Here is a 21,043-nt window from a genome sequence, read left to right on the forward strand (position 1 = left end):
GGATTTGACCTGACAGGTCCGTCCAATCACGTATTGTGGCGGGAGTTTATTCCAAATTTAAAATTTTGATTAAATAAACTAAATTTTTTAAAAAGAAAATAAATAATATTATTTCTACTAAACATAAATGAAATATTTTTTACCATGAAAATAAATTTTTTTTAAATATTATTTACTCATATTATAAAATTTATTAAAATAAATTTCTTCAGTGCGGAAGTCTTGGAAAAATTTTGTGAAAATTTTCGGGACTCAAGTACATTAAACATCCGAACGAACTATATACTTCGCAACTTTACAAAATAGGGAACGAGGAACGACAATAAGAAAAGCGAAAGAGCGAAACTATACAGAACGGAAATGACAATTATTCAATTAATAATTGATTGACAAAAAACAAAAAGTTGACAATAATTGGAAAATTAATATAAATGAAAAATAGAGAAAAATCAAATAAAAAACTTTCTAGGTATACAAAATATTCATTCAAAATGAAGAATTTACAAACTTTCATTTCCACTTACAGTGCTTAAAAAAATTTTTACCGTCTATACAAAATGTTTTTTTTCCACAATTAATTATAGAAGGAAGTACTCAATGTCATCTATTCTTTTAATAAGAGAAAAAAGAAAATCAAATGAGATAAAAGAGATTTCACACACGAAAGTGATTGTGTATGGAAATTGAAATTCCTCAAGTAGTAAATAAATCTTGTCTTTTTATATATTTATAAGTGTTTTTATGCATTTATATTTTATATTGATCTATTGAATGTTGATCTTTCGAACTCGCGGAAACAAAAAGAAAAATGCGATCGATTCGCTCAACTCTCAAGACTTTTCACGCCCACGTAATTCTCTCCCTTTCAACACAAACTCGCCAATCTCGATTCGATTATTTCCGCGCGTAATTTTTCTCCTATCTCATGTTTTTGATTATCTTATTGATTAAATTATACAAGATAACAATAAAACTATAAATAGTCACAAATTTACATACTTTTTGGCTCAAATTTCATTATTTTTTTCCAATTTTTTTTCTATTGTATTTCCAATATTTAATTCGTTTTCTCATTTTTTTTTACTTTTAACAAGTAATAAATTATTTAATTGATATTAAATTTATTTTAATTAACTAATTAATTTCAAAATTAAAAATAATTAATTATCAATTAATTTACTTTCAATTTTTTATTTTATTAATTAAATTACCACAAATAATTAATTTTCTCTATTTTTTACTTTTGACAGGTTTTAAATCAACTAATTATTATCATAATTAGTATCAATCAATTAATTTAAAAACTAAAGAAATAATTCATGGTTGCTACGCAACCTGGAAACCTGGAAAACCTGTAAATGTCAGGGAATTTTTATCAAAATCCTGGAAAATTGTTGTTTTCTAAAGTTTATTCTTGAAATCTAATTTCAAAATTAATTCAATTATATTTTAAAAGAATTGCATTTACAATTTTCATAAATATATGAACTTCAAAATATTTTGATTTAAAATTTTTAAAATTTTCAATTTTAAATGAATTTAATTAAAAATATAAAGAATTTTTTTTAAACTAAAATTCTTCTGAAATTAGTTAAATTTTTTAATATATATTTAATTAATTATTGAAAATAATGACTTTATATAGAATTTTAGTTAAAAATACTAAAACAAATTGAATTTTGTAGCAATTACAAATGATTGCAGAAATTCAATTTTCATAAAATTCTTGACAAAATTTTAATTATTTTCAAAAACTTTTCTCAATTCAATGATTTTTAATATCTACAACTTTAATAAATATTTCTAAAAGAATTCAATTACTTAGAAAGAAATTTAATAAAATTCTACGCAAACATTTAGTTATTTTCATAAATAATGAAAATTTCACAGGAATTCAATTTATTTACAAAGTATTTTCATATCTAATTCAATTATTTTCATAAACAATAACATTTTTTTACAGGGATTCAATTATTTTTATAAATCACAAAACTCGATGATAAATTTCAATTATTTTTAATACAATTTTAATGGAATTCCTCGAAAAAAGTTATTATTCTTAAAAATTTTATTAAAATTTATCAAAGAAATTTAATTATTTTAATAACTTTTGCTACAATTTATTTATTAGAATTTAAGAATTATTTTCAATACATTTTTAATTAAATTTCTTAAAAGAATAAAATTATTTTCAAAAATTGTAATGAAATTCTTTGCGTAACAATTCAATTATTTTTAAAGTAATTTTAATAAAATTCTTCGTAGAAATCCAATTATGTTTAAAAATTTACAAAAATTCTCGTCAAAATTTCAATTATCTTTATAAATAATAAAAGTTTTCTCCGAAATTCAATTATTTTCAAAACTTTTAATAAAATTCTTGGCAGAATTTCAATTATTTTTAATACAATTTTCATCAAATTTCTCGAAAAATGCAATTATTCTTAAAAGTTTAATAAAATTTGTCAAGAGTATTTAATTATTTTAAAATTTGTTGATAAAATTCTTTATGAAAATTCATTTTTAAGAAACATTTAATTGTTTAATAAAATATTTATTTTTATATAGTTAAATAATTGAATTCTCGTAGAATTTTCTAATAAATATTGATTTAAAAATGAATTTCAAATTAAAATCTTTGAAAATTTGAACTTTTCATACTTTTAATTCAGAATTGTATAGAATTAATGTTTCTCAATAAGTTTAATGGAATTTTTTTTATTTATTTGAAGTTTATAATTTCTAATATATTTAATTGAAGAATGTCAGAATAATCAAAATTTCGTAAAATTAAATTGTAAACGAAAGAGTTTGAAAATTTACAAAGAACTTTTTCAAAAATTATTAAAAAAAATTGACTTAAAGAAGAATTTTAGTTGAAAATTCTAGAAATGAATAATCGTAATGATGAAAATAATTTTTGAAGAAGTTACAGTAACAAAGTAACAAGTTTTAATTTTTATAAAACATGAAGAAAGCGATCACTCCGAGTTATTGAATTTCAAATTTTTGAATATCTTAATTTCTATAAAAAAAAATCATTAAATATTTATTTAAAAATGAAGTTATTGATGTTTTCGAATAATTTTCATTTTAAAAATCTGGAAAAATTCTGTTTTTCAACCTGGAAAAGTCAGGGAATTTAAAAAGAGCAAAAGCGTGGCAACCCTGTAATTACAAATTAATTTTCTTTCAATTATTTAAAAAAAAAGAAAATGGCGCTTAAAAGAAAATTAATTTTTTCTGGTATGGAAATTAAAAAAAATTGTCATTGTCTACCATATAGAAGAATATTGCCAAACCATAATTTGGAGAATAGAAAAAAAGAATTGAAAGAAAATATAGAAAAATATTCAGAGGTCAATTCACCGTGACGAATCTGCGGTTGTCCTGCGGCGATGTGCGTTTACGGTTAGACAACAACAACAACAACAACATCAACACACAATTATAATACAACAATTACAACAACAGGTGGCAGATGCGTAAATTACACAAGAGAACCTTATTTTCTCGCGAGGATAAAAACGTGTCGCAATCTGGACAGGGCGGCACTGACTTTATACAAGCGATACGCTGTGTGGCACTTTAAACAATGGATTTTGCAAGCCAAACAATCATAAAAGGTTCCCTGCTACCACTTGTCCAACGTCGATAAAATCCAACAAGTTAACAAACATTATTCAATTAATATGCGCTCGATTTCGTTCAAATATTCCATTCAAACAATTATTTTACGCCTTATTTACTACACAATACAACTAAACTCTCTTTATATTAATTTGAAAAAGTAAATTAAATCGTTCTGGAAAAATTACTTGTTCATTCAATTAATAAAATTATTTCTTCATTCAGTTCATTCAGTTTATTCATCATCGATTTTATTCAACTCTTATTAATAATTAATTAACAAAATCGACTTTCAATTTTTTTTAACTATCTATTTTTATTAAGTAATTAAAAATTATTGCAACTATAACTTTAACTATTAATATTTAATTAATAATGAACGAATAAAATCGATTTTTAATTTTTGCTTAAAAATCTATTTTTATTAACTAATTAACAATTATTATAACTATAATTATATTATTAAAAATTAATTTCTAATTAATTAGTAAATCGATTTTCAATTCTTCCTAAAAATCTATTTTTATTAACTACATAATTAAAAATTGTTTTATAACAATTATTATCAATCAATTTCTAATGAATTAATAATAAATTATTATTACTGGCATAATTTGTTTAGAAATAACGATGATACAAAGTGACTTTGCTAGTAAAATATACAAATAAAATTAATAAAATATATAATAAATATTTAAACAGAATCATCCGAAAGATTTTTATTCCCAAAATTCTGGTGAAATAAAATACTAACCGGTTTTTCGTCTTTTTTTTTAAATGTATACCATAAAGTTCCCTCTCGGTAAATGCCTTTGTGCCTTTACGTGAAAGTTATTGCCTAAAGCCCATTTCGAAAAACGATACTTCTATTTTTATAAAAAAAACGGAACGCCGCATGTAATTTGAATTTTCCTCCACTGACACGAACCCATTAATGCAATTTTTTTTTCTTCTTCTCTTTTTTATATAAAAGGAATTTATTCAATTATCCATTACTGTAAAAATCAATTGCGTTAAATCAATTTCCAAATAACGGTAAAGACCAGACGGTTCGTTATATGCCATTAAATGAATCCGCGATATGGTCAAGGTTAATGTTATCCTTTTACGAAAACTACCATTTTTTATCCGACCTACAAGTCAATTTTAATAGAAAACAAATTCTATTTATATTCAACAAATAAAAAAAAAATACAGCAGAAAATTTAAAATACAAACAGAGAGAAAAATATCTATGAAAGTTGAAGAGAAAATACTTCATTAAAATCAAACGTTTTACCCTATTTCTATAAATATACGTATATAGGAAGATCAACAGTCAAGAACATGGAAAATTTATTTTCAATAAAATTAAATAAATAAATCGAGTAAAAGTGAATATAGCCTACTTTTGGGAATAGAAATCCATTTATAACGGATTTTCTCGATTTAAAGAAGTAAAATAGAAATTTCCCTAAATAAATAATTCATTGATCGAATATTCATTAATGAATAATTATAATAAGAATTCGGAATTGAAAATTCGGACGTTGAAGATTTCTTTCAAATTTAGTGCACAAACGAGAAAGAAAAGAATAGAGAAAAGAACTCAAAAGCGTGTAAAATTTACTTTCTAACATTAATTTAAGTACCAGCCAAATTATCTTTCGTTTTCGAAAAAAATGGATCTAAAGAGAAGAAAAGATAATGAGTCATTATGTTCAGGTATATAGAAAAATAATTCCCTTGAAATGATTATTTACCGAAAGAAATTTTTTCTATATGACCATATGACTATGATGAAACTGACATATTTAAAATGACCATTTTTTTTAGATCATCATTTCTTGAAATAAAATTATATTCATTGAAACCAGTTTTTAAAAAGAGTATAAACGGAAATCTCGATTGACACATAATTACAGTATAATAATATATAATAGAATCATCAGTTAATCAAAACATTTCTACACTAAATTCTCAAGTTCATCAAATTTTTCATTTTTAATAGAATTAATAGAATTTCTATAACGCAATTTTTATTTCCTCTAATTCTATGATTCATTATGATTTCGTCTCAATGATGAATAATAATAATTTTATTGAAACCACTAATTTAAAACTATATACGAGAAAGTTAAAATTAAATTAAAATTACTTTGTTTCGAGATGTCGAATATTTAAATTATTATTATGTATTGTGAAAATTTTAAATATTTTTTGCAACTAATTCCATTGTGACTAGGAAAATTATAAATCATTTTTTAAATGATAATTTTAATACCGAAAAATATTTCAATATTGCTGTTTCTAAATTTCTGAAAATTCAAAAGATAACGAAATTTATTTATTTCTCCTTAAAATTAAATTTTTATTAGAATAATTTTGTGCTACTATTAAAAAAAATTGATTATAAAATTTTTAAATCAAGTTTATCTTTAACAAATTGAATTATTTTTAATAAAATTTCTCCAAATTTCAATTAATTTGATAATTTTTAAATAAATTTCTTTTTAAATTCAAGTATATCTTTAAATTAAATTGAATTAAAATTGACTAAAATTGAATTAATTAATTCAATTAATAGTTAGTTAAAATTAATTAACTTTGAGGAAATTATTTTATAATTAAATTATTGAAAATAAATTTAATTATTCACAAAAATAAAAATTTAAGGCGTTTTAAAATTAATAGCTATTCAAAAGTTTTTAAGATGAAAAAAAAATTCAAGGAGAAATTACATTTTTTTGTTTTTTAAAAATATTTTTAAATACAGAAAAAAACAAGAATTTTTGGATAGTAATTCTAGAATTTTGTTATTTTTTCAGTACATTTGACTAAAATTTAATTAATTAATTTAATTAATAGGTATAGTTAAAATTATTTAACTTTAATAAAATTATTTTAGAATTAAATTAATGAAAATAAATTTAACTAGGTTACAAAAATGTAAATTTAAGGCGTTTTAAAATTATGTAATTTCGATTCAAAAGTTTTTAAGATGAAAAAAAAATTCAAGGAGAAATCAAATTTTTTGTTTTTTAAAAATATTTTTAAACACCGAAAAAAACAAGAATTTTTGTAGTAATTCTAGAATTTTGTTATTTTTGCAATACTTTCGGTAAAATTTCCTGACTTTTCCCTGAATTGTCTATTTTTTTTTTTTTTTTGACTTGTAGCAAGGGATTAATGTAAATTTTTTATTTTCACAGCAATCAATAATTTATAAAAATATTTGTAATAATAAATAATATTTCTAATCATTTGAACGTTCAAAACTGTTGATAGAAACATAAATAATCCATAAATTCTGAACGTTCAAATGAACGATATATGTTGCCATAAATATTTGTGAAAATTACTGACTATTATTATAAAAATAAAAAAAAAAACAAATTTAACATTCAGAATTACTATAATTAATTATTTTAATACTAGACTCAATATTATTGCAATAAAAACCTTGAATTTGAAGAAGAAATAAATAAATTTCGTTCACTTGATTGTTTAAAACTTTAGAGACATGATTATAATTATTGACAATTATTTATAAGAACTGTAATCTAATTATATGAAAGTTTCATCATATTCATTTCACTATAAATTAAACGAAAGTTTTCCATTCTTCAATTTCATATTAGAAATCGAAAACAAACTTTCCAGTATCGATTTCCGGCGGAAAAAATCTCATTTTCTCGATATATCAATTTTCAGCTTTTCGGTTTAAAAAATACCGGATTTTTCTATATTGAATCTCAAAATGAACCCAATCGGCCTAATCGAAATTTTCTAGTCGATTCAATATATTCCTGTGTATGAATAAAATATATTTTTATTTATATAAAATTATAAAATAAATCAGAGTTGCCACGTTTTTGCTCATTTGAAATTCCCTGACTTTTCCAGGTTTTCCAGGATTTTAATTTGAAACCTTTTCAAAATTCAATTATTATTTCTAAAAATTCACGTCATAATGCTTTTAATATTTATTTATTTCTACATTGGTATGCCCGCAATGAAATTCATTTTTAAATCAATTTTTATTTAAAAAATTCTACGAGAATTCAATTATTTAAACAGGTGGAAAAATAAATAATTTATTGAATAATTGAATATTCAGGGTTTATACAAATTTCTCCTTATAAAATTCCGTGCTTTTTCCATTTTTTCCAGGTGATAAATGATAAAATTTCCATGACACATTAAAACAAAATTTTTGTCAGTTAAGTCAGGTAAATATCATGAAAAAAAATTTTTGTCAGGGAAATTAAGAAAACTGAGACTTTTTCGACTTTTCTTTCAAACATTGCAACAAAATACCACAATTTTTAGTAGAAACATGCAACTTATTTTGATTTTTATAATGCGAAAAATAACTATAAACAAATCTTTCAAAAATTGTTTTTGAATAGTTAAAATTTAGAGCTGTGCAAAATAATTCGAACCGAACTGTTCGAATTTTTTCGCCTAGTTCGAATGTCGAAAATTTGACATTCGAGTTACTACAAAATTCGAACCGAACCGAGTTGTGTTCGGTTTTAGTACGCTAAAATGTCGAATTCTAAAATTCGACATTCGACATTTCGGCGCTCCAAAACCGAACAAAACTCGGTTCGGTTCGAATTTTGCACAGCTCTATTAAAATATTGTATAATTTAATTGAAAATAATTTATTCATTTCAAGTATTTTATTACAATTTTTGGAAATCAAAAATTTTAATGAAAAATCTTTAAAGATAAATTTAAAAATGAAAATTAGCTTCGAATTTTTTAAAATTCAATATTTTCAATATTTTCAATTACATATTTCCAAAAATAATAACATTTTGGAATTATTTTTAACATTTTGGAGAAAACAATAATGTTAAACATTTTTAATTAAAATCCATCAAAAAAATCATTAGTGTTTTTAACATTACACAAAAATTCTTTAAAGAAATACAATAAATTATTTTAAAAAAATTACATTAATAAAATATTTTTAAAAACTAATTATTAAAATTATTTTGTAATAATTTTTTAAAATTCAAAATTTACTTTTTGGACTTATTAAAATTTTTGAGAAGTCATGGTTCTGTTTATAATTAAAATTCTTCAAAAATTTGATCATTTTTATTTATATTTTTTAAAAATTCAATTTTACTTTTAAAAGATTTTACCAAATTGTAATTGTTTGAAAATTTTTCAAAATTGAAAAACTATTATCGTTCAAAAATTATTTTAAAATATTTAAAAAAAATTAATTGTAAGAATTTCTTTATTATAATTTTTTGAAAATTTTATTCTTTAATAACTTAAGAATGAAAAAAACATGGAGAGTCACAATTATTACAAAAAATTGAGTTTATGTATTTAAATAATTGAATTCTAGAAGAACTTTTGGAAAATTATTTAAATTAATTGATTCAGAGATGAAGTTTAGTTGGAAATTGTATTAAAAATAATTGAAATTCTGCCAAAATAATTAAATAATTGCGAAGCAATTTATAAAAAATTTGTAAATAATTGAATTTCTGGAAAATTTTTATTATTTATGAAAGTAATTAAATGTTTGTGTAGAATATTATCAAAAATTTTTTTTCTAATTGAATTCTTTTGGAAAATTATTGAAAATAATTGAAATTTTGCCAAGAATTGATAGAATTTTATTAAAATTTTTGGAAATAATTGAATTTCGGGGAGTATTTTTATTATTTATAAAGATAATTGAAATTATGAAGAGAATTTTTTTTAAATTTTGAACATAATCTAAAATTTAAACTGAAATAAATTTTTAAATAAATTTTTCTTAGAAAATTCTACGAGAATTTAATTATTTGAATTCAAAAATGAATAATTTGTTGAATAATTAAATGTTTCTTAAAATTGAATTCTGATTTCGATAAAAATTCCCTGACTTTTCCATGTTTTTTCAAGGTTTATAAAATTCCCTGACATTTCCAGGTCTTTCAGTTCTCCAGGTTGCGTGGCAACTCTATAAATATATAAACATCCATCCTATAGATTTCTCAGACGTATTTTCCAAAGTGATCCTATTAGATGAATTCCTGCCTCGCAATAATTTCCTATTTGTTCCTCATCGTTCGTATTATAAATCCTGGGATATATAAGGCATAAAATCAACTTGGCAGAACGCCCTCCACCTCCACCTCCTCCTCCTCCTGCTTTATAGTATATCCGACGATATCGAGTATCCTCGACAGTGTATCGACCTCGATCATACGATATATAACAGCCACACCTACTTTCTACCTTCCTGGACAATCGCTTCTCCGCACACGAATACAAAAACCTAACAAAAATACATCTGCATACACCTGAAGGAAGAAGAAAAAAAATTGTAAATATGTATTCAGAGTATATTTACAGTATTAAATGTACAGTTATTGTATATGAACTAGTAAATAGAATGTTTCACGTGTATTGTATATAGAAAATAATACAATCAAGGTGGAATCGTGAATCGCAGGTCACTGGATATGTACTTTAAAGTATATATACACTCAATTTTCCTTCGTGGAGATTATTGTTGCATAAAACTGGCGAAAGTAGTGAATGTTTCTTAAATGCATTTAGCACCGCGGTGTTTAAAACTTCGAAATAGACCATTTTTATTCTTCTATCATTTAATCGCAAAAGAGACTTTTGCGCTTTAGCACTTTTGATTTCATTTTTTTCCACGTGAAACTGATAATACTCTTTTTTCTCCAACTGTTCAGGAGAAAATTAATTAAGAGAAATTCGATATCTATTGTGATTCTCGTTTTGTTACTATTTCTTGGATCATAAATCAGCTATGAGGATAATTTTCCCCTAACTATCTTTTCACTTCTTTTGAATTTTCAATCATCTTTATTGTTTTTAAACAAATTTTTAAAAAATACAAAGAAAAAATATATTATTGTATTATTTATTATTATAAATAAAATATTATTAAAACAAAAAATATCTCTTTTTATAATTTCGAAAAATATTTTCAATAAATTCAAGTAACATCGATTGATAAAGCTATAATAATAAAAATAATAATGAAAGTAAAAAAATTATAAATATAAATAGTAAATAATAAATATGTCCTTTTTGTTAAAACCGTTTTTTAAATTATATTGTAATAATAATATAATTTTAATAATTGTGCTGAAGAGAAAAAATTGTATTTAACAGAGAAAAGTTTTTAATTAAAAAAAATTACTTTAAATCTAAGAAATTTTGTCAGTGATTAATAAGTCAGTGATTAATAATTTTAGATGAAAATTTGGAAAGTAATTAAATTCTATAAATAATTTTTTTCAAGTTATTTTAAAATTAACGTGATTTTTAATAATTGTAATTAAACATTTGATTCATGAATTTTATTAAAATTTTTTGGAAATAATTGAATTCTTCACAGAATTTTATTACAATTTTTTTAACTAATTGATTTCTTTCAAGAAATTTTAAAAAAAAAGGACTGATATTAATTAAATTCTTCTAAAGAAATGTATTATTTACAAAAATAATTAAATTTTTATAAAGCATCTTATCAAAACTTTTGAGAATAATTGAATTCTCTAGAAAAAATATTGTAATATAATTTTTAAAAATAATTAAATCCTTTCGAAAAATTTTATGAAAATTGTATTGAAAATAATTTAATTCCTGTGAAGAGTTGTATTAATTTTAAAAGTAATTGAATTCTTCGGAAGAATTTTATTATTTATGAAAATAATTGAATTTTTGCAAAAAATTATATTATTTATGAAAATAATTGAATCCTTATGAAGAATTTTATTTTTTATATTTTTAAGAAAAATTGAATTAATAACGATTAACAAAATCATTGGAATATTTGGGAAAAAATTAATGAAATTTAAATTCATTGAAAGGAACTAAAACCAACAAAAAGTGGAAAAGAGTCGAAAACAACAGAAAGTGAAATACTATCAATGAATTGAAAAAACCTAAAATTATTCCAAGAAATTAAATTTAATTAAATTGAAAAGAAACGAAAGCAACAAATATAATGGAACAGAAATTTCGTCAATGAATTGAAAATGCCTAAAACTATTCCAAGAAGCAAAATTCAAATAAATTGAGAAGAAAGGAGCAAACAATTGAAAAGAAATTTCGTCAATGAATTAAAAAAGCCTAAAACTACTCCAAGAAGCAAAATTCAAATAAATTGAGAAGAAAGGAAACAGACAATTGAAAAGAAATTTCGTCAATGAATTAAAAAAGCCTAAAATTACTCCAAGAAGTAAAATTCAAATAAATTGAAAAGAAAAGAAAAGAAAAATCTCTTCTTATTCTCATTTTTGACAAATAATTTCTATTGCTCGAAGATTGTATTTATCACTGAATTACCCGCTATTAGAATTTCTAAGCACGTTTCAAATAAATTCAAAGGAAAACAAAAAAAGATTTCGACTTATTCTCATTTCAGACAAATAATTTCTATTGTAAAGATTGTGTTTATCACTGAATTACCCGTTATTGGAATTTCAAAGCACGTTTGAAAAGACGAATGTGTAAAAACTGGTCGCCGACTTGTTTGCGCGCGTAACCCTTTGAGACTTTGGCATTCGTTCTTCGTCCCGCGGACATATACGAGTCTGGGTCACTCGGCTACAAAACGTCAAAGTCGAAATAACGGTGCTTCAAGAAAAGACGGTGTCTCGAATCAAGAGTACCGGTATATACAAGATGTATACTTTATATATATAGTGAATATCTTTGCTAGGACAAAATGTCCGCAAAAGAGCAAAAGTCTCCTGCTTTTTGCTTTTTTTTCCACGTGTTGCAACAAGAAAACGGGATCGATTTGTCCCCCTATTTTTTAGGTTACAAATCAGGACACTAAGTAAATTTACTACACGCTTATTACTCATTACATGTGTCACTTGAAAGCATAATGAGACCCACTTTTATGCATGTAATCGCACCTTTCAATAACTCGTCATTATTCTCCCAGCGTACAAGTTGTCATTTTCTACTGTAACAATTTATTACTTTAGTCATTATTAATATTCAAGCCTGCATTCATGAAAATCTCATTTTTTATACTTGTAAAATAAAATATTATAAATTTAAACAATCCAAAAAACATTTACATCTATTATAATAAAGTATTATTATTATCTACACCCAGGAAAAAGTTTAATCTAAATTATTATTTTATTAAATTATTATTAAGCAGCAAATGTTACGCGCGGAACGTAGTATTCGATTTATTATTATTATTATGCAAATTACACAATTTATTTTCAAATATGAATTTTTTAATACGTTCAAATTCAAACATTAAAAAAATTCAATTATTAACTAAGTTACTAATTAATTATTCTTGTTTATTAATTTCAAAGTTTTTAATAAAATTCTTCGTAAGAATTAAATTATTTTCATAAATAATGACATTCTTCGTAAGAATTTAATTATTTTTAAAAATAGTAAAATATTTTGTAAAAATTCAATTATTTTGAAACAAAATTTTAATAACATTTTACGAACGAATACAATTATTTTCTAAAATTTTAATAATCCTTCGAAACAATTCAATTATTCTTTAAATAGTAAAATCTTTGCAAAAATTCAATTATTTTCAAAAAATTAATTTCAAAAGAATTTAATTATTTTCTAAAATTTTTATAAATCCTGCAAAACATTCAATTTTATTTATAAATAGTAAAATTCTTTGCAAAAATTCAATTACTTTTTATACAATTTTAATAACATTTCATGAAAGAATTCATTGTGTTTTTTTTTAAGAATATTTTTCGAAATAATTCAATTATTTTCTAAAATTTTTATAAATTCTGTGAAAAAATTCAATTACATTTATAAATAGTAAAATTCTTTGCAAAAAATTAAATATTTTTCTAGAAATTTGACGAAAGAATTCAACTTTTTTTTAATTCGTTATAAAATTGTTCAAAATTCAATAATTAAATAATTTAAAATTCAATAATTAAATGTTCAATTTCAATTATTAACAAACACGATTATTTTAAAAACTTGAAAGAAATTGTTCATAAAATTCAAGAATTTAAAAAATTTTTGATTAAAATTATTAAATAAACTCCATTATTAAAAAAAAAAAATTAAAATAAATTCTTCAAAAAGAATTTAATTCGAATCTTCATAAATTTTAACAAAATTCTACACGAGAATTCAATTATTTTCCTGAATAATAAAATTCTTCGAAGGAATTCTATTATTCCTATCAAATTTTTTGGATAAAATTTATTATCTTATTTATTAGTTTTAAAATTGAATATATTTAAAAAGAAAATTTATTAAATAAGTTAAGAAATAAAAGTATATTTGTCTCGGAGTTTATTAATTATTTATTTGTTTTAAATAAAAGTTTCTTTCGACGCAAATAAAATGTTTGATTGAACCAAATAATATTTTTAATATAACTAAATAATATTTTTAATAGAACCAAATAATAATTTTAATAGAGCCAAATATTTATTTGAAACAAATAAAAGGTTTATTTGTCACTGAATCAAATATGCCTTTTTTCTGGGTGAAAAATTAATTATCCTAAAGTTCCGAACGATCAAATGAACGGAATTTATTTATTTCTTCTTAATTAAATTGTTATCCCAATAATTTTGCGTCCCTATAAAAAAAATTCATCAAAGTTTCTAAAAGTAAAATTAAAGTTTTTTTATTTTGATTGCAATCAGTAATTCATAAAAATAATTGTAATAAAAAATATTTCGTTCAGTTGAAAAGTTCAAAATATATGGATCATTATAATTAAATATTTAAAGTATCTCTAATATAAATATATTTAAATTAAATATGTAAATATTTGAAATATTTAATTATAATGATTTAAAAAAAGTAATTTATTAAAATTAAATACTAAGAACACTTTTAAAAATGAACAAACAATTTAACCAGAACGAAAAAACTAATTAAAAAATCAGAAAAAACAATCTGTCAAAAGATGTGGATGAGTTTTAAAAATGTCAAAGAAAAGATTTGTTATAACGGACAAAAGATAAAAGAATGGAATTTATCACGTCATGACAATTCATCAGGGAGAAGAAATTCTTTTCTTATCGAGCATCAAGAAAATGTAAATGTTGCGCTAAGAAAGTGGCTGAAGAAAGTTTTTTGATCGTTTAATTAATAAAAAAATAAATAAAGCCACGACACGAGGTGTGTTTGTATGTATACGAGAGAGAAAAAGAGAGAGAATTCATCGTGAGACTTTAATGTTAATTATGATCCGAGCTGAAAGTTCATCAACAGTAAACATTGTACTTATTTGATAACTTTTGTTTACCTGGTGTGTGTCCATTAATTAGCAGATTCACGTGAATAACAAAATGTACTTTTTCATCCTCTATATTTACAATGTACCATGTGAACTGAAACTTTACTTTCACTTTAAAGAATTCTAATTAATGTCTTGTGGAAATTTTATATTCCTAAACTTTTCTTCTTCTGAATATTAAATTTTTCTATATATTTATTTCTAAATTTAATAATTTATTTATATTCAGTATTGTAACAAAGTAATTTTTCTTGGAAAAAATTTGAAAAATTCACGAAATTGAAGAAAGTGAAAAATGAAAAAAAGTTAATTGAATCAAACGATATTTAAAAAAAACTAATTTCTCTTTTAGTTGAAAATTTCAGTAAATTGGGAAATTTACATTTAGTTTTAATTTTTTCTTTCAATATTCTTTCTGTTCGAAAAGACGGAAGGCAGAAAAATATAATTTCGGAAATATATAGTTGATTTTTTCTTCCGTTATTGAATTTTGTTGATATTCCGTAATTCCGATAATCGATTAAAAGAATATCAACATAATTTTGGAAAATTTGCATTCTTTATGATTTTTTTTCTAGCAAATCGACTTTTTTGAAGTCTTCGAATTGAGAGATTCGTTTCAAAGGTTCGATTTTATTTGCCTTAATAAGAAAGAAAAGAGCAAATATTGTGGTACTTACTCGAAAAAAAGACGACCACACCCCTTAAATGATATCCAAGGTAATCTACCTTCGTTCGTCCTTGACTGCAAGACCGGAAGACCATCCAGAAAGCGAAGCTTAAGTCTCGCGTCCTCGTTTAAGATAATCGTCGAGATCGCATCTCTATTCGCGATTCACATTCTAGAAGCAAAGTCGTAATTCTCTCTGTTAAATGCAAAGCGAGCGTCGAGTCTTCGTCTAAAGAAAGCTTCTTCATCTATTCGATCTACACGAGTCGGTCCTGCAAAAGAAAATCACTATTTTACTGTCAAGAGCTCTTTCGATTTAAAGTTTGTAACTTTCCATTACATTTAAAAAAACGTTCATCAAATATAAATACAAAAAAAAAACAAATAATAAATATAAATCAATGGTATAAAATAAATGGAATATTGAAACGCTTGATCCCAATTTATATTGTCGAAACAAATATTCGACATTTAGAAAAATGACATTAGAAAATTACCATTAATTATCATTTATTTTACATATTTAAATAACAGGGCACGAACCAGTGAAGTTATTTAAAAATACGGATTTTACGGACCAAAAATAAAAAATTACGGATTAATTACTGACAAAAATATAACCAGTCCGAGTCAAATAAAAGAACATTTTACTTAAAACTATAAATTAAATTTTTTTATAACTAAATACAATTTAAAAGTAAATAATTCATTGAATAATTGAACGTTTCTTAAATTTCAATTCTCATAAAAAATTTTATCAAGAAATTTTTAAATAATTCAATTCTTTCGATAAATTTTAATTAAATTTTCGAGAATAATTACATTTTTCGAGAAATTTGATTAAAATTTGTATTAAAAATAATTGAAATTCTGCGATAAGTTTTATTATTTGTAAAAATAATAAATTGAATCCCTCAGAAGAATTTAAAAATTTTTGAACAGAATTGAATTTTTGAGAAGAATTTTATTACTTTTGAAAATAATTGAATTTCTGCAATAATTTGTAACTTCTCCAAAATTCAATTTTTTTTATTGTTTTAACTAAAATTCTTTTATAAATCCATTATTTTTAATAATTTTCGAAAAAGTTCTTTGACAATTTTCAAATCTATTAATTTGTACAATATTCAATTTTACGAAATTTCAATTATTCGTAAATTCTTCAATTAAATATATATATTAGAAAATAGAGGTGTGCAAAAAGCTCGAATAGCCGAGCCGAGCCGAGGCGAGCCGAGCTCGATGTATCGGGTACCCGAAATTTTCGAGTACTCGATTTAATTCGAGCTTTTAAATTAAAAAAAAATTATTTAAAAAAAAAAATTTAATTAAAAATTAATGTAGAAAATTTTGGATTTTCTCAAGGGCTCGAATCAAATCGAGTACCCGAAAGTTTTGAGTACCCGAAAAATTCGAAGACCCGAAATTATTCGAGCTTTTTATAAAGCTCGGCCCGAGCTCGAACTGAATAGGCTAGGCTCGGCTCGAAAAATGAAAAGCTCGAAAATACCCGCTCGAGCTTCGAGCTTTTTGCACACCTCTATTAGAAAATAAAAACTAAATTATTTCTAAAAAAAATCACACTATAATGCTTTTAATATTCAATTATAATCGAAAATTCTAATTGACATTCATTTTTAAATCAATTTTTATTAGAAAATTCTACGAGAGTTCAATTATTTCAATACAAAAATATATTATTTGATGAATAATTAATTGTTTCTTAAAATTTAATTCTTATAAAGAATCGAATTTTATTAACAAATTTTTAAATAATTAAATTCCTGTGGAATTTTTTATTATTTATGAAATTAATTCAATGTTTGAGTACAATTTTATTAAAAATTTTTTTAAATAATTGATTTCTTTTGAGTAGATTTATTAAAATAGTAGAGATATTAATAATTATTGAAATGAGAAAAATTTTTGAAAATAATTGAAATTTTGATAACAATTTTATTAAAAATTTTGAAAATAATTGAATTTTGAAAAAGAATTTTACTATTTATTTAAAGATAATTGGGATTTTCACGAGATTCTTTTTCAATTTTGAACATAATTGAATTTTGTGATAAGAATTTTATTACCTTTGAATGTAATTGAAAATTGAATTTCTGCAATCATTTGTAACTTCTTCAAAATTCAATTTTTTATTGTTTTTAACTAAAATTCTTTCATAAATACAGTAATTTTTAATAATTTTTGAAAAAATTCAATTAATTTTGACAATTTTCAAATTCATTTGTTTATAATTCTGTGGAAGAAAGGCATAACAGCATAACTGCATTTGTCATGATTTTGAGATAAATTAATTTTAATGTTCTCTCACTTCTGTCAATTCAGAAAATCAACAGATTTGTTCGGTCTTTTGCATTTAGTATTATTATTTAATATATTTTCAAAATTCTTTTATAAAATTTAATAAAACACACGATTTGATATAAATTTTGATAATTTTTCATCGGAATCATGAGTTTTATTGCACTTATGCGGTTATGCAAGTTCAGATTGTATATGAGTCCAACTTCAGACACTTTTAATGTCACAATTTATTTTGGTTTGATTTGTCATAATTAAAAAAATTTTTCATACAAAGACAAATTAAACTATTAATTCGTTAGAAAAAATTATAAGAGTTTATTCAGTTATAAAATTTATTTTTTTATAAAATGTTTTTAATTTATTGAAACGAGAAAAAAATTTACTTTACTGTTCAACTTGAAGAATTTTTCAATTTATTTTTTTAAATACTTTCCAAAATTTTTTAGAATAGAAATACCCTTAAAAATAAGTACATAATTAAATGCACAATTTATGCTATAAAAAATTTGTTCCAGTTTTATTAAAATAAATATATTTAATCTAAAGTACGAAAAATGTATTTTACTAAAAACATTTTATTGCAAAATTCTTATTGTTTTTATTCATAAAGGTTATTTTCATTTTTAATTATGTCAATTGTTTTTTAAGCTGAATGCAGTTATGTTATTATGCTGGTCTCCTTTTGTCAAAAACGCAATTATGCGATTATGTTTTCCATTATTTTCTACATTAATAACCATTTTAATGATTTTTCAGCTATTAAACTTTGAAGAGCAATATTAAATATATACAAATCTGATGTTATCTCAAATTTGATAAAAATGTCAGTTATGCTGTTATGCCTTTCTTCCACAGAATTCAATTTTACAAAATTTCAAGTATTCTGAAATTCTTCAATTAAATATATATTATTAGAAAATAAAAACTAAATTATTTCTAAAAAATCACGCTATAATGCTTTTAATATTCAATAAAATCTAAAATTTTAATTAAAATTAATTTTTAAATCAATTTTTAATAGAAAACTCTACAAGAATTCAATTATTTTAGTACAAAATTAAATAATTTATTGAATAATTGAATGTTTCTTAAAATTAAATTCTCATTAAGAATTTTATCAATAAATTTTTAAATAATTGAATTCTTTTGACGAATTTTAATAGAATTGGTTAAAAATAATAACATTTTTCGAGGAATTCGATTAAAATTGTATTAAAAATAATTGAAATTCTGCAATGAGTATTTTGTTATTTATGAAAATAATTGAATTCATAAAAAGAATTTTATTATTTACAAGAATAATTGAATCTTGTAAAAATTTTATTATTTATGAAAATAATTGAATTATTGCGAAGAAATTTATAAAAAAACTTTGTAAATAGTTGAATTCCTATGAATTTTATTAAAATTTTTTTAACTAATTGAATTCTTTTGGAAAATTTCATTAAAAAAGTAGTAGATATTGAAAATGATTGAATTGAGGAAAATTTTTGAAAATAATTGAAATTTTGCCAAGAATTGTATTAAAATTTTTGAAAATAATTGAATTTCGGTAAAATATTTTCCATTCCCCGAAAGTTGCATAATTTTTAATCTTTATGTTTTAATTTCATTATTTATTAATTATTAATTTTTAATTTCATATTTTATCTATTTTGAATGTATTTAATTAAATTGAATTAAATGAAACAGTATTTTTAATTGAATTTAATTGAAAGAACAGTGTATTTTTAATTAACTAAAACTGTATTTTCAATTAATTACCTTCCTTAATGAATTATTTTTTTAAAACAAAGAATGTTCTCCTATATTGAACAATGTAACCTTTACTGATTCAATAAATAATTTTACCGCAATATCAGACCGTAAATTGCACCTCAATTTTACTGGCACGAAAGAGAGAAATTTTCATGTATAAGGAAAACATCTTCCTGAGTTTAATGTGATATTTTATCTCGGATATATCTCCTCGTCTGGTGCAGTATATCTTGTACAGTAACAATGTAGTTGTAAATAAATCCCTCTTTTCTTCACGTCGTGAGCGTAATACTTAGATTGCAACGAGAGGCGCGTGCCTCGATTTCCATCATCCTCCTCTGCAACTTGGTTTGACTTTCCTTTAAGTGAAAAAAGAAAAAAAAATTGACTTTACCACAAATGGCTGGCCACGATATTACATTTTAAACTCAAACAATCAACTTTTGCACACACGCACCTTTTCATATATACAAGTTTAGTTCAAGTCTCTCGTGTAAAATGTAAATTAGAAAAATAAGTGGGACGATTCATCAACTTCCGCATAAGTGCAATTGAAACTCACAAAAACGTATTTTTAGAATAAATCCAATAAATATCTATTGATTGAATTTATTTTCCGTAATTAATCTATTTTTTATTGATTAAAACATTATTTTGTTCTTTTTTTACTACCTTCACCTTTTTACCTTTTGAATTAAAATATTTTGCTTTCTTTGCCGATTTGACGACAAACTTTTTGAGGTTAGGATTTCACTATTTATAATTGTTCTGATTCTTCTTCGCTCTATATTAACATTTTTATCCCACACTGTAAAAAAAATTTTCTGTAGATTTACAGTTTTGTTTAGAATTTTATAGAAACTTGTAAAATAACTTCTTTAAAAGTAGTGAATTTAAAATCCCTTCTGTAAAATTAATACTTTTAATGTGTCAATTTTACAATTTTCTGTAAATTTACTACTCTGAATGTACTGTAATAAAAAGACAAAAATATTACCTACTTCAGAGTAGTAAATTTACAGAAAATTGTAAAATTGACACATTAAAAGTATTAATTTTACAGAAGGGATTTTAAATTCACTACTTTTAAAGAAGTTATTTTACAAGTTTCTATAAAATTCTAAACAAAACTGTAAATCTACAGAAAATTTTTTTTACAGTGCACAACTAAAATTCAATTCAAGAATTGACAACGACCTTGTTTTTATCAGAAAAACTAATTTAAATAATATAAAATAATTTACGCGCACAATTTCTTCATATTAGCAAGAAACGCAAGAAAGAACAAAGAAGATCTTTTTCGTTTTCCGCGCTTTTTTAACCGACTTTTTCTGAGGATAAGAAACAACTTCGTGGAATGTGGAAACAACAAAACGAAAATTGTCGATAATACCCGAAGTTAGAGTTCGATTACC

General features: G+C 22.5%; 2 protein-coding genes across 13 annotated transcripts in view; one reads left to right on the forward strand and one right to left on the reverse strand.

Moving 5' to 3' along the window:
• Window positions 1–21,043, forward strand: part of LOC122497882 (sushi, von Willebrand factor type A, EGF and pentraxin domain-containing protein 1) — a 71,967-nt gene that overhangs the window by 13,774 nt on the left and 37,150 nt on the right. The gene's annotated exons all lie outside the window — the stretch shown is intronic.
• Window positions 9,497–20,972, reverse strand: LOC122497883. Of its 12 annotated transcripts, none has more exons than XM_043605261.1 (5): window positions 20,879–20,972; window positions 20,315–20,436; window positions 19,722–19,987; window positions 15,559–15,820; window positions 9,497–9,926 (listed from the first exon to the last, which is right to left on the reverse strand). In XM_043605261.1, exons 4-5 carry the CDS (start codon window positions 15,641–15,643, stop codon window positions 9,607–9,609), a joined length of 405 nt encoding a protein of 134 aa, XP_043461196.1. In that variant the 5' UTR covers window positions 15,644–15,820; window positions 19,722–19,987; window positions 20,315–20,436; window positions 20,879–20,972; the 3' UTR covers window positions 9,497–9,606. The 12 variants fall into 12 exon arrangements, with proteins under 12 accessions (XP_043461196.1, XP_043461201.1, XP_043461194.1 ...); XM_043605266.1 differs by having other exon boundaries at window positions 20,315–20,412; window positions 20,873–20,972; XM_043605259.1 differs by having other exon boundaries at window positions 20,873–20,968.

Source organism: Leptopilina heterotoma, unplaced genomic scaffold (genome assembly GCF_015476425.1).
Source record: "Leptopilina heterotoma isolate Lh14 unplaced genomic scaffold, ASM1547642v1 Lhet_14, whole genome shotgun sequence".
NCBI classification, from domain to species: Eukaryota; Metazoa; Arthropoda; class Insecta; order Hymenoptera; family Figitidae; genus Leptopilina; species Leptopilina heterotoma.